Source organism: Limulus polyphemus, unplaced genomic scaffold, assembly GCF_000517525.1.
Source record: "Limulus polyphemus unplaced genomic scaffold, Limulus_polyphemus-2.1.2 Scaffold3865, whole genome shotgun sequence".
In the NCBI taxonomy this organism is placed as follows: Eukaryota; Metazoa; Arthropoda; class Merostomata; order Xiphosura; family Limulidae; genus Limulus; species Limulus polyphemus.
This window is the reverse complement of record NW_013669475.1, coordinates 79,486-92,262: the sequence shown is the minus strand read 5'-3', so window position 1 is coordinate 92,262 and position 12,777 is coordinate 79,486. Positions and strand designations below refer to the sequence as shown.

At 31.4% G+C, this 12,777-nt stretch overlaps 1 protein-coding gene across 6 annotated transcripts in view; it reads left to right on the top strand.

Annotated features, from left to right (window-relative positions):
• Nucleotides 1–167: 167 nt before the first annotated feature.
• The window catches only part of LOC106470183 (pecanex-like protein 1), a 30,978-nt gene continuing 18,368 nt past the window's right edge, over nt 168–12,777 (top strand). For all 6 annotated transcript variants that reach the window (XR_002613000.1, XR_002612999.1, XR_002613002.1 and 3 more), the window contains exons 1-8: nt 168–291; nt 2,026–2,084; nt 3,438–3,653; nt 4,376–4,435; nt 6,579–6,772; nt 7,925–8,155; nt 9,613–9,722; nt 11,028–11,175. Coding sequence is in view for 2 of the 6 variants with exons in the window: in XM_022398790.1 (XP_022254498.1) it covers nt 170–291; nt 2,026–2,084; nt 3,438–3,653; nt 4,376–4,435; nt 6,579–6,772; nt 7,925–8,155; nt 9,613–9,722; nt 11,028–11,175 (1,140 nt within the window). In the remaining 4 variants the exon portion in view is untranslated. The remainder of the gene's footprint in view (nt 292–2,025; nt 2,085–3,437; nt 3,654–4,375; nt 4,436–6,578; nt 6,773–7,924; nt 8,156–9,612; nt 9,723–11,027; nt 11,176–12,777) is intronic.

Below are 12,777 nucleotides of genomic sequence, written 5' to 3'. Positions count from 1 at the left end.
ATATACATATGATAATGTGTGAACATTATGTTCGATTAGGATTTTGTATAGCTATGTACCGAAGTTGTGTATTGTGTTACTTTTTGACCATACGTACACTGTCGATAACTTCATATTTTGTTATATGGTCAGTTTTGTTCCTTAATAGTGTTCTTTTCAAGATTCAGCCATGCTTTTCCTACAAGCAGCTCTTTCCTCACTACTGTCAACCCCATTAAGCCCTTTTCTGGGGAGTGCAGTGTTTTTTACATCTTATGTCCGCCCTGTTAAGTTTTGGGAGCGAGATTACAAGTAAGCATCTGTATCTTATTACTATTTTTGTTAATAGTTGTTGGATTCTGTTACACATGAATATTCTACAGATACATATAGGTATATATTTTGCAAAATCCATTAAACTGTTATGAAAAGAATAGAATTTAGGTTATAAATAACCAAAACTTAACTGTCTGTGCTCAACATTGTTCAAAGACTGTATGTACGCGTTAAAGATTTCTTTTGAATTTCTCCTCTGGTGAAAAAGAAAACTTTTTTAACACACACACACATATATATATATATATACAATCACTAAACTCTTGGTCTACTGGATAATATTGAATAATGAATTCGACAAAATGTCATAACATTAATAATTAATTTAGGTATATTAATAAGGTTACTATATGGTGAAGTAAAACGGACTCAAAACCCGATACATATTATCCAAAGACATTTTTTTAATATTTTTTTTAATTTTTTGTCTCTTTGGGAGTTATGCTACTTACTTGGTATAGTTTAAGTATTTTATCAGAATAACTTGGGATATCCTGAGGTGCTTTTAATGTATTATATGGAGAAACTGCTTTTATGTAGAACTAGAAGTTTGAAGAAGTTTGAACTTGTAGTATATAACGTTTGATATACAAAGATACAATGTTTTGTGGAAGTACTTGTAAGCAGGGCTGACGAGAGGGGGGGGGGGCAGCTGGCCCGGGGTATCTTGACGGGCCCAGCAGTGAGATATTCCAAAGCTCACTAGAAATGCATACTATTTAATGAGCTAAAATAGCTACTACTTTTTCATAGATTCATGAAGAAATTTGTCACTTAAATTTCTTTTATGTAAAATCAACAGAAGTTAATAAATAGAATGAAAGGGGGACCTGATGATATTACTGACCCTGGGCAGCCAACTGTAGTGTCAATAATGTTCAATGCAGTGGCAGATTAATAGGAGGGAAGATAGGCTACTGCCCAGGGGCCCCGAGGCAAATGGGGGGGGGGGGTCCCAAAAATTTTGGCTATGATACTGTATATAAAGGGTGTTGTTGAAAAAGGAGAAATTATTAAAAAGAAAATGAGTTTAAAAAAAAGTTTTTATTTCAAATTGGGAGTGTAATTGAAATTTTATTATAGCTATGAAGGTGTATATTTAACTGTGAAGTAACGCTTGTCTTCTACAACAAAAATAATGTGTGTGAGGGGAACCCATATTTTTCACTTTCTCGGGGCTCAGAGTTATCTTAATCTGCCACTGGTTCCATGTGTTACCATCAAATGCAATACACAGATCTAGGTTTGTGTTTTTTCATCATTGGGTAACACAGGATGGTACAGATCTCAACTTTTCATGCAATGTTTATGGTGGTACAGATCTCAACTTTTCGTGTGATATTTATGGTGGTACAGATCTCAACTTTTCATGCTCTCAAATTATAAGTAACTTATAATTAATTATAATTTATAATTAATGTGTTTAATTTTGTAATAATATATAATTGAACAACAAGAAAAACAACATCACTAATCACAAATAAATACATTTGAAATAAAAACTGAAATCAGTCAACATGTTTCTACTATAAACCCAGTCAGTCAGTTGCCACCATATAAATTATGTTTTATTACAAACAATACCAAATGTTTTGACAGGTTTAATGCTCTATGTTTGATTTCAATTTGATTTTAAGCATGTTTGTTTTTATTGAGTTTTTTAAAAGCCTAAAGATTTTCCATATAATTAATATGTTTTATTATTAACAGTACCAAACGTGTTGACCACTCCAACACACGACTGTCTTCCCAACTTGAGAGAAATCCAGGTATGTTCAAACTCATCCTTTCAGAGCAGCTATTTGTTATCAATCTTAATATATTAGTATTAACCAAAAAATAGGATTATGATTATTCAAATATATATATATATATAACTGTGAGTATCTTGGTGCTGACTTTTTTCTATTATTTTTTGATACAGTTTGGCTACTTATAAACATTATTGACATTTCTCTTCCAGCTAGTAATAATCTAGTACAGTAAAGAAGTGGTTCTTCAAGCTCTATCTCTTGTTTAGGATTAGACAGTTGGTGTGTTTTATATCTATATGAAAGCTGTGTAACTGGATTTATATATGAGGTTAATTTTTGACAATGAGGTGTTTTGTGCTTTGGCATTCATAATCTTAGAAATAAACTGAGTTTCATTTTTGTTAATCAGTAATGAAATGATCCTAGAAAAGAACAAATTGTCTTTCTGAGCTGCATCTAAGCATTTTGGTTTTAATAATGTTATATTGTCATCGACAATCCTGCTTTATTCATAAAAACACAACACTATTAAATAACTTGTTGAAAGTGATGATTATTTCAATGTGACCACATCACTATTAATATCCTAGTAACTTTCGGCAAGCACCAAAATATTCTTCCCACTAGATGTAGGGATAAGTGGTATAATATAACTGAGATGTACTTGCAAAAAAATAAAAAAAGGTTATCCAATGTTATGTAAGTAACAGTAACAGTGTGACTTACATGTTTTCGAGAATTGATTTGATATAAATATAACTGCATATCTTGTAAGATTATATTTAGATTTACAGCATGTTGGTGATGTTTTATAATATATATATATATATATTTGTTAATATTTTATATTATTAGTATTAAATTAATCATATCTATTGCTAAATCATTGCTGTTTTGTGATACAGGTGCTAACGATAATAACTTGATCTCGATCTTCTATATCATTGCTGTTTTGTGATACAGGTGCTGACGATAATAACTTGAACTCGATCTGCTATATCATTGCTGTTTTGTGATACAGGTGCTGACGATAATAACTTGAACTCGATCTGCTATATCATTGCTGTTTTATGATACAGGTGCTGACGATAATAACTTGATCTCAATCTTCTATATCATTGCTGTTTTGTGATACAGGTGCTGACGATAATAACTTGATCTCGATCTTCTATATCATTGCTGTTTTGTGATACAGGTGCTGACGATAATAACTTGATCTCATCTTCTATATCATTGCTGTTTTGTGATACAGGTGCTGACGATAATAACTTGATCTCGATCTTCTATATCATTGCTGTTTTGTGATACAGGTGCTGACGCTAATAACTTGATCTCTATCTTCTATATCATTGCTGTTTTGTGATACAGGTGCTGACGATAATAACTTGAACTCGATCTTCTATGAACATCTGACGAGATCCTTGCAGCACTCTCTGTTTGGAGATTTGGCTCTCGGTCGTTGGGGAGTTGTTTCTCAAGGGGACTGTTTTGTATTGGCTTCAGACAATTTGAACTGTCTTGTACATGTAATAGAACTAGGCAATGGACTGGTAACTTTCCAGGTACGAGGATTGGAATTTAGAGGTGAGTTTGGTATCTTATTTCAGAACTAAAGTAGTTGTTTTACGGAACCTTCATTTGTTGCGTTAAATGTAACTACGTTATTGATACCATCTTCCTTCCATCATTGAGAGTTTAACATAAGGGGATGACTGTTTGTTGCTTACTACATTATTAATGGTAGCTGATAATAAATTTAACACTGTATGCTATTAAACTTTTTTAAACTGTCCAAAAATAACTACATTATTAATGGTAGCTGATAATAAATTTAACATTGTATGCTATTAAACTTTTTTAAACTGTCCAAAACGTAACTACATTATTAATGGTAGCTGACAATAAATTTAACATTGTATGCTATTAAACTTTTTAAACTGTCCAAACGTAACTACATTATTAATGGTAGCTGACAATAAATTTAACATTGTATGCTATTAAACTTTTTAAACTGTCCAAAAGTAACTACATTATTAATGGTAGCTGACAATAAATTTAACATTGTATGCTATTAAACTTTTTAAACTGTCCAAAAGTAACTACATTATTAATGGTAGCTGATAATAAATTTAACATTGTATGCTAATAAACTTTTTAAACTGTCCAAAAGTAACTACATTATTAATGGTAGCTGATAATAAAAATAACATTGTATGCTATTAAACTTTTTAAACTGTCCAAAAGTAACTTTGTATTAATTATTACAAAAATGTAAGTAATGTTTTTTTGACTGTGTTGATATTTAGGAACTTACTGTCAACAACGAGAAGTGGAAGCAATCAATGAAGGAGTCGAAGAAGATGAAGGTGGGTGTTAAAATGTCCAATTTAGAATAGGACTTGCTATAAATGCTGGTACTTGAATTAATTATTTAAAAAATTATGATTTATCAACCCATCTTAGTTGTATGCTTTCAGGAAGGGGAGGAGGACTTGTGTTATGATGTAGAAATACACTAACTATTTTTTGAAGCTTTCCCTGTGAAAGATTTAAAAAAAAAGAATGAAATAAAAAATCGATTCTTGCCTACCAGTGTCTCAGTGGTAAGTCTGAAGGCTTATAAAGCTAAAAACTGGGGTTCGATACCTGAGCAGCATAGATAATGTGGCTGTGTGCTTAAGAACAAACAAGCAAATCATCAGTTTGTGAGAAGTCTTGAGTAATGATATTGACCAATTCTCCCACTAAAAAAAGTCTGTCCTCATTCTTGTCATTTCAAAATAAATAATGTGATGGGGTTTTCTGACCATAAAGATATCTATTTTTGTGTGTGTGAATCTTTATTTCACTTTTCAATGAATAAAAATAGTAATTTTTTATTACAAATTTTATTTGTCGTGTCTACCCTATTCCAGTATTTTTATCATATTACCATGTTTTCTCCAAATCCCCCAGAATAAGACACAACCTCCATATTCTCACCATTAAATAATAATAATAATCACAAATTCATTGTACAATAGAACCAAACACGTGACTTGCTGCCTGAGCTACGTGAAGATTCTTGTATTGCTTACATGTTGTAACTGTTTATCTTCTTTGTCGTAAATTATGAAAACTGTATCAAACTCTGATGATATTAACCTCTATAAAAGTCTATTTTTTTCAAGATTTTTATTGAAACTTAATAAATGTGAGTGATGAAGTTCTGGAAGTGTAATTCAATCATAATTATTCCAACTCTAACCTCAAATAGTTAAGTTAATGCAAGCTCTAAAGTAGTATTAAGTTTTGATACCCAAAATAATTATAAACAATAGAGACTTAACTCTTGACATGAGTATAATTATCAGAAGTTGTAACTTAACTTTACTGAAACCTTAAGTCGCACAATACTGTAAGTACTGCTTATGCTTTCTCATTACAGTTCCTGCTGTTTCTGTACAAATTTATAGCAGGATTGTTTTTAACACTTAAAAGAGACATAATTGTTTTTGGATATTAGGTTTGCTTCCGGAGAACGTCAAGAAAATCAAACTACATTATAAGTAAAAATATCCAAGGTTTAGCTGTGCTGTACGTCAAAACATTTTCTAAAGTTATATTCAAAGATGATACGTTCTCATGTAATAAGATATTGGTGCACTTGTTGATTTCTGATCAAAGCATTCAACAGTGTGGATGTTTTCATATAAATAAGCATTACAGGGTGTCTGAAACATTTGGAACCATAGACACTTCAACAAATTTTACGGAATGTATTCCACATGCTGTCTTTGTAATTTGAAACAAGTTTGGATTAACTTGATCTGCTCATACTCTGACAGCACCATAATCAGTCTTGTAACTGAAATTAAGAAAGGCTGCAACTCGACTATGATTTCAGACTGCTTGGACACCCTGTGGTATTCGAATAACACATCAGTCATCATGATGGTAAATCAGAAGATTCAACAGAAGAGTAGGAGGATTTTAGACTTCAGGTTAATAGTTGTTTGTAACAAATTCAGTATTATATGTCAACAGTCAGAACTAGAAAGCAGGAAAAAAGTTCATTCTCATAACATGATTTTCATTTTTCCTGTTATTCATACTTGTCTTGGATGCTTTCTAGAATAGATCCATGTATTCTGTGCATTTCTTTGTGTCTACGAATAGATCCATGTATTTTGTGCATTTCTTTGTGTCTACAAATAGATCCATGTATTCTGTGCATTTCTTTGTATCTACGAATAGATCCATGTATTCTGTGCATTTCTTTGTATCTACGAATAGATCCATGTATTCTGTGCATTTCTTTGTATCTACGAATAGATCCATGTATTCTGTGCATTTCTTTGTGTCTACGAATAGATCCATGTATTCTGTGCATTTCTTTGTGTCTACGAATAGATCCATGTATTTTGTGCATTTCTTTGTGTCTACAAATAGATCCATGTATTCTGTTCATTTCTTTGTGTCTACAAATAGATCCATGTATTCTGTTCATTTCTTTGTGTCTATGAATAGGCTGCTGTTGTTGTGAGCCTGGACATCTTCCACACGTCCTATCAATGAATGCAGCCTTCAATCTCCGATGGTTAGCGTGGGAAGTGTCTGCTACGAAGTACGTGCTTGAAGGCTACAGTATATCAGAGAATAGTGCAGTCTCCATGTTGCAAGTCTATGATCTTCGGAAAGCTCTGATAACATATTATGTTAAAGTAAGTTATATATATATATTAATAAATTAGAACAAGTTATCTTGTTCATTGTGATTAAATTATGAATTATATAAAGTCACCTTTGCAGTGCTTGTTCTGCAGCTCATGTAAATTTTCCAAGCCAATGAAGTTATTGGAAATAAGAAGAAGATAAAACATTTTGTAGTTATTTGGACATGCCCTTTCTTAAGTCCCTGAAAATGTTTTGGTGAAGTAAATAAGACTTATTTTAATACACCCCATATGTATCATACAGATGATATTAATCACATACTTAAAAGCAAATAAAGTATTAAATAGTATTCTAACCATTTGCTGTAGTATTTCTTAGTTTGCAACATCAAGATAATATATGTTGTTTTATCCAAACATGCTTAGTAATTTTTTAACTTATCACATTAAATTCAATCTTCTTATCTGTAATGCATTAAACTCAATTTATTTAATTTAAGTGCTACCTCAAGGTCACTATTCTTAGTATTATTAAATTTCCACATTGTCTGTATGTTCCTTTTGTTTATTGTTTGTACTTCATTAAGTTTTTTATTTTGTTAAGCATTATTAAGAACTACCCTGGTTCACTACGTCAAATTTTATATAGTGCTAAAGTCTGTTGTTGTTTTTTTCTAATCCATGTTATACTTTTTTGTACTAGTATACCTAAAGAATCCTCCCAATGGCTCAGCAGTAAGTTTCAAGGCTTATGCTGCCTGAAACTGAGTTTTGATACTCATGATTGGCATGGCAAAGATAACCCGTTTTGTAGCTTTGTGCTTAACAACAAACTAATAAATATCTAAAAGAAGCATTTACTAAATTTGATTTGAGACTTATAATGTGGCAATTTTTTAATATTAATGTGTGGCACTTTTTTCTGTAAATGGTAATGTATTTATTCCTGCAAAGTTTGTCTTTATAACTGTTACAAAAGCTCAAAGAAAGAAAGAAATTCATGATTTTGTGGAGAAATGTCTTAGATTTTTCATTATATATCATCTACTAGTTAGCAAGCACTAGTCCTGTTTGCCCTTGTATTCTATTTTTCTATGTTTTTCATGGTATTACTGGCTGTATCTAGGTCTTGTGTTCTTTTTACATATAGAGTACCAAGATTGTATGTGTATTTAATTATTCATGTAATTTTGTTTTCAGAGCATGATATACTATACCATTGCATCACTGTGGCTGGAAGATTGGCTTCAATCCGAAGTTTTACAAGAAGCTTTCCACTCCACTTTAGACAAGAATTATGCTGACTTAGATCCAATATTCAACTTTAATATTGATGAAGATTATGACTTTAGAGTTTCTGGGATCTCTCGATACAGCTTTTGCAATATATACCTCGAGTGGATTCAGTTCTGTGCCTCCAAGAAAGAAAAGGCTAGTTATTTAACATTACAATAAAACTTTGAAAGAAAACGGCCCAAAATATTGTTATGTTATACGTCCCAGCCTTAACTATGTCATACTTCGCAGCATTAACTATTTCATACTTCCCAGCGTTAGCTGTTTCATACTTCCCAGCCTAAACTATTTCATACTTCCCAGCCTTATCTATGTCATACTTCCCAGCCTTAACTATGTCATACTTCCCAGCATTAGCTGTTTCATACTTCCCAGCCTTAACTATGTCATACTTCCCAGCATTAGCTGTTTCATACTTCCCAGCCTTAACTATGTCATACTTCCCAGCCTTAACTATGTCATACTTCCCAGCATCAATTATGTCATACTTCCCAGCATCAATTATGTCATACTTCCCAGCATTAATTATGTCATACTTCCCAGCATTAATTATGTCATACTTCCCAGCATTAATTATGTCATACTTCCCAGCGTTAACTATTGCATACTTCCCAGCGTTAACTATTACATACTTCTCAACGTTAACTATTATATACTTCTCAACGTTAACTATTATATACTTCTCAACGTTAACTATTTCATACTTCTCAACGTTAACTATTTCATACTTCCCAGCATTAATTATTACATCAGATTCTGTATGCAGCCATGCTACTTAGAAATCAAGACAGTTCTTATTTTTAAAATGTTTTATAATTACAAAAACCAGGCATAATTACTTTATAATTTAAGTAACTTGGATAAGATATGTTCTTGGTCTTTGTATAAGCAGACTTTTTCCTCATTTATACAGAGACAATATTCATCATTAGTCTTGATGTAATCTTGATCTTAAAACTTAAAATCATAGGGAGAAGAGCATATATCATGACATTTTATTTAGATATATCGCACGATTTACTTCTGTAACAGAGTTAAAAAGTACATTTACCGCAACAGTGGTAATTTATCAACAATGGCCATAAAGCTTCAAGGAAATTTAAGTAGATGTCTTGCAAACAGTATTGTTTCATTAACTAATTTAGTATGAGAGAAGAATTCTGATTGTTTCTATGATTTGTCAAAAGCCGGTACTTAAAATCCGAGAACCAAGTAGTTTTATAGTAAATACAATTATAAGTATTTGTTTATATTTTTACTTGGTCTTTTCCTTGACTCCTGCTTAGTTGTGATGATTTGTGTACCCAAAAATTTTAAAATTGAATAAACAGCATGAAAAATCAGGTTATTCACTAGACCTTACAGAAGTTAATTTTGATATTTTAAACATTATTAAAAGGGCAGACTGTGTATATTGTACATGTATATATATATATATTCCACTTGTGGAATGTTTTTTTTTGCTGGTGGCATGTACTTTTTAAAAGGATTTTTTTGTTTTGTTTTGGAGTAGATATAGTGTGTTTTTGATAGTTAAAGGCAGGGAGTGTTTCAAGAATTAACAAGATTCCTTTTATCATGTGTTCACGCAGGTTCAGGCCCTAGACACCCATAAGGACTCTGTTCTTGTGTCTTTATGTTTTGCTCTAAGCCTCTTGGGTAGAAGGACTCTTAGTGCAGTGTCTCACCACTCCTTTTCAAGGTGGGTGATGATTTATTGATATTATTTTTCCATTATTACAACGTGAATATTCTGTGTTTTAAGGAGTCTAATTAAAATTTATGCAAAATCAACTATGTTGGCAAAAATAAATTTTCTTCAGCAACAAAGAAGCTTTAAAACTAATTGTATATAAATATTCTTTTCACAAAATGAATTAAGTACACGTTCGAAGCTAGAGAAGCTCAGAACAATCATTAGCATTATTCAAATTAGATTTAAATTGTAACTAATCAGTTCTTTGAAAAAAAAACACAAGTGAATTAGGACTAACTGTAAAAAATGAACAATTTGAATAAAAATGGATTTAAGCAGTGAACTGCAATCAGTTAATGAAACGTATTAGTAAAATAAGTTGTAGTGAACAACCTAATAATAAAAAAATTACATTTTAATTGTAGTTTGTATTGATTAAAATCTTAGTGCTGCTATGAAAGTGTGTTATGAATGAGTTGACATAAATTGGGTGAAAAATTTGTCACAAAAGTCAGAAAATACCAAAAAACATTTGTAATGAATTTTGTATTTGGCAGTTTGATAGGTGAACTTTAAAGTTATTAACATTCCTGTTGGGTTGCAGAAAATATCATAAAACATTGGTTCACAATCACTACTGTTTTTGCTATTGAATTATTGATTGCTGATATTGTATAAAACAATATTAAATTAAATCTTTTGATGCCATTATACGGTAATATTCATATTTATGGACTTACTTAGTGTGGAATGAGGTAAGCCAACAGCATGCAGCTAACCCTTTTTAAGTTTCACATGTCATTGATCACAAACTATCAGATGCCCTTGTCAGCACATTATGTGCAAAAAATGGGCAATTCTACTCTTTATCTTAATAATATAAGTGCTACACAGTCCACAGTGACCATCAAAAACATAGTTCAAATTTCTGTCATCTTTATGAAGAATTGTCACTTTTTCCTGTTAAACACTGGGTTTTTTCTTAATAGAAAATTAAAATCTGTTATAGAATCATGATCATATTAACAGCATTTGAAAGCCACAAAGTATTAAAAGTTAATGGTGTTTTAAATCTATAGTAGTGTTGTTACAATTGATATTCTTGTATGAGAATCGAAACTCATTGAATATCCTCTACTCCTTGTTAACAAGATATCAACTAACATAATCAGACATGGCTAGTGTGCAGCTTTCAACTTAACCACAAAAACATCTTTGATAGTACAACAGAGTGAGTTTCTTTATTTGATGCACTGGAAAGTCATTTATGTTTTGTTGATTGAGTGGTACTGTCTGATGCTTTGTTTTCAGTGTGGACTTCCTTCTGTATGGTCTACATGCTCTTTTTAAAGGGGATTTTCGTATCACATCTCTGAGGGACGAGTGGGTTTTTCAAGACATGGAACTATTAAGAAAAGTGGTAGCACCAAGCATTCGCATGGCTTTGAAACTTCATCACGTAAGTTTGGCATAAAATTTTATGTCTAATGACAGTGTTGTATTATGTATTTTTGTTAATTACTGGATGTTAAAATAACATAACTTTTTGGTTAAAAAAATAATGTTAATGGATATTGAAATTAAGTTTTTAACAATGCAAGTATTAAACCTAGCTATACAAAATAAAGGCTTTTATATAAATAATTACACCAAGCTATCTTCTAACCTAAATACAACTCTTAAAAAAATAATTTTTGGATAATATTAACTGACCTAGCTAGGCTGGTGAGAATTTATATAACTCAGAAGTGTAGTTCTCAGTTTCTGTGATATGGAATATACAAAGAAAATAAAACCTCAACACTAAATCTGGCTGGATAACCTCCAACATTTTCATAAGGAAAAAAAAATACTGATGTTTACTTAAACCAAATCTATGCTAGTGTTCTTTAACATTCAGACATTACCTTTCTCTCATGCTCAAGAAAAATTGCTGCGACACACATTCCATCATAATACCAACAACTCTGGCACATTCTGTTTACCCACTTATCCTGATTCAGGTTTCTTCTGGTTCTCTATTTGTTTTCCAGTTTGGTGTATATTTGTTAATTGAAATACTGTACATTTCACGAGTTTGGATACTTGATGAAACTGGTTTGGTCAAGCACTGAATGTTAAAATATGTAAAATTGTCTCTGTTGTTTTCTGTCTAGTGTCGACAGTTTTTATGTGTATGATCTGTTGACACCATGTACATGGGAAGGTCAAAGTGTGCATATCATAACATTTTTACAGAGTTACATACAAAATATAATTAAACTTCTTTATAAATATGTGTCAATAAACTTGACATCAAAATGTACTTTTATAAGTCCAATTTTTTTCTATAATCCAATGTCTGTAATATTAATTTCAAAAGGAAATATTTAGATAAATAGTCTGCACCACTCTGAGTCGCATGATGCAGCAAGACTTTCCACACTGATTTTTCCAAGCCCGTTCCCTTGGCTGTGGTTTCGCTAGATAGTAGCGAAATTTATAGATTTTTTCTTTTTCTTTATGAGAGTTTTAGATGGTTCAGCCAATTAGAAACACATACTGTAGATACTGACAAGCCAGAATATAAAATTTCAACCTCTTCTTGTGTTACTAAGATATCATTATCTTTCTTCAAAACATATGACATACCCCTTCCATCCCCTCTATCTTTTAAGAAGTATTTTTAATTATCTCTAGCATTATTCTGGACATGTTTATAACTAATAGAAAGAGCATATTCTGCACTATATAAATCAGATGATTGTTTTATTTTAGTGATCAGATTGATAGTTCAAAATGACAGCTTGTTGTGCTTAGACTAAAGTGTGACAGTTTGTTTACTTTAAGATGGTGATTTGTTGGACTAAAGACAGTTTGATTACTTTAAGATGGTGATTTGTTGGACTAAAGACAGTTTGATTACTTTAAGATGGTGATTTGTTGGATTAAAGACAGTTTGTTTACTTTAAGATGGTGATTTGTTGGATTAAAGACAGTTTGTTTACTTTAAGATGGTGATTTGTTGGATTAAAGACAGTTTGTTTACTTTAAGATGGTGATTTGTTGGATTAAAGACAGT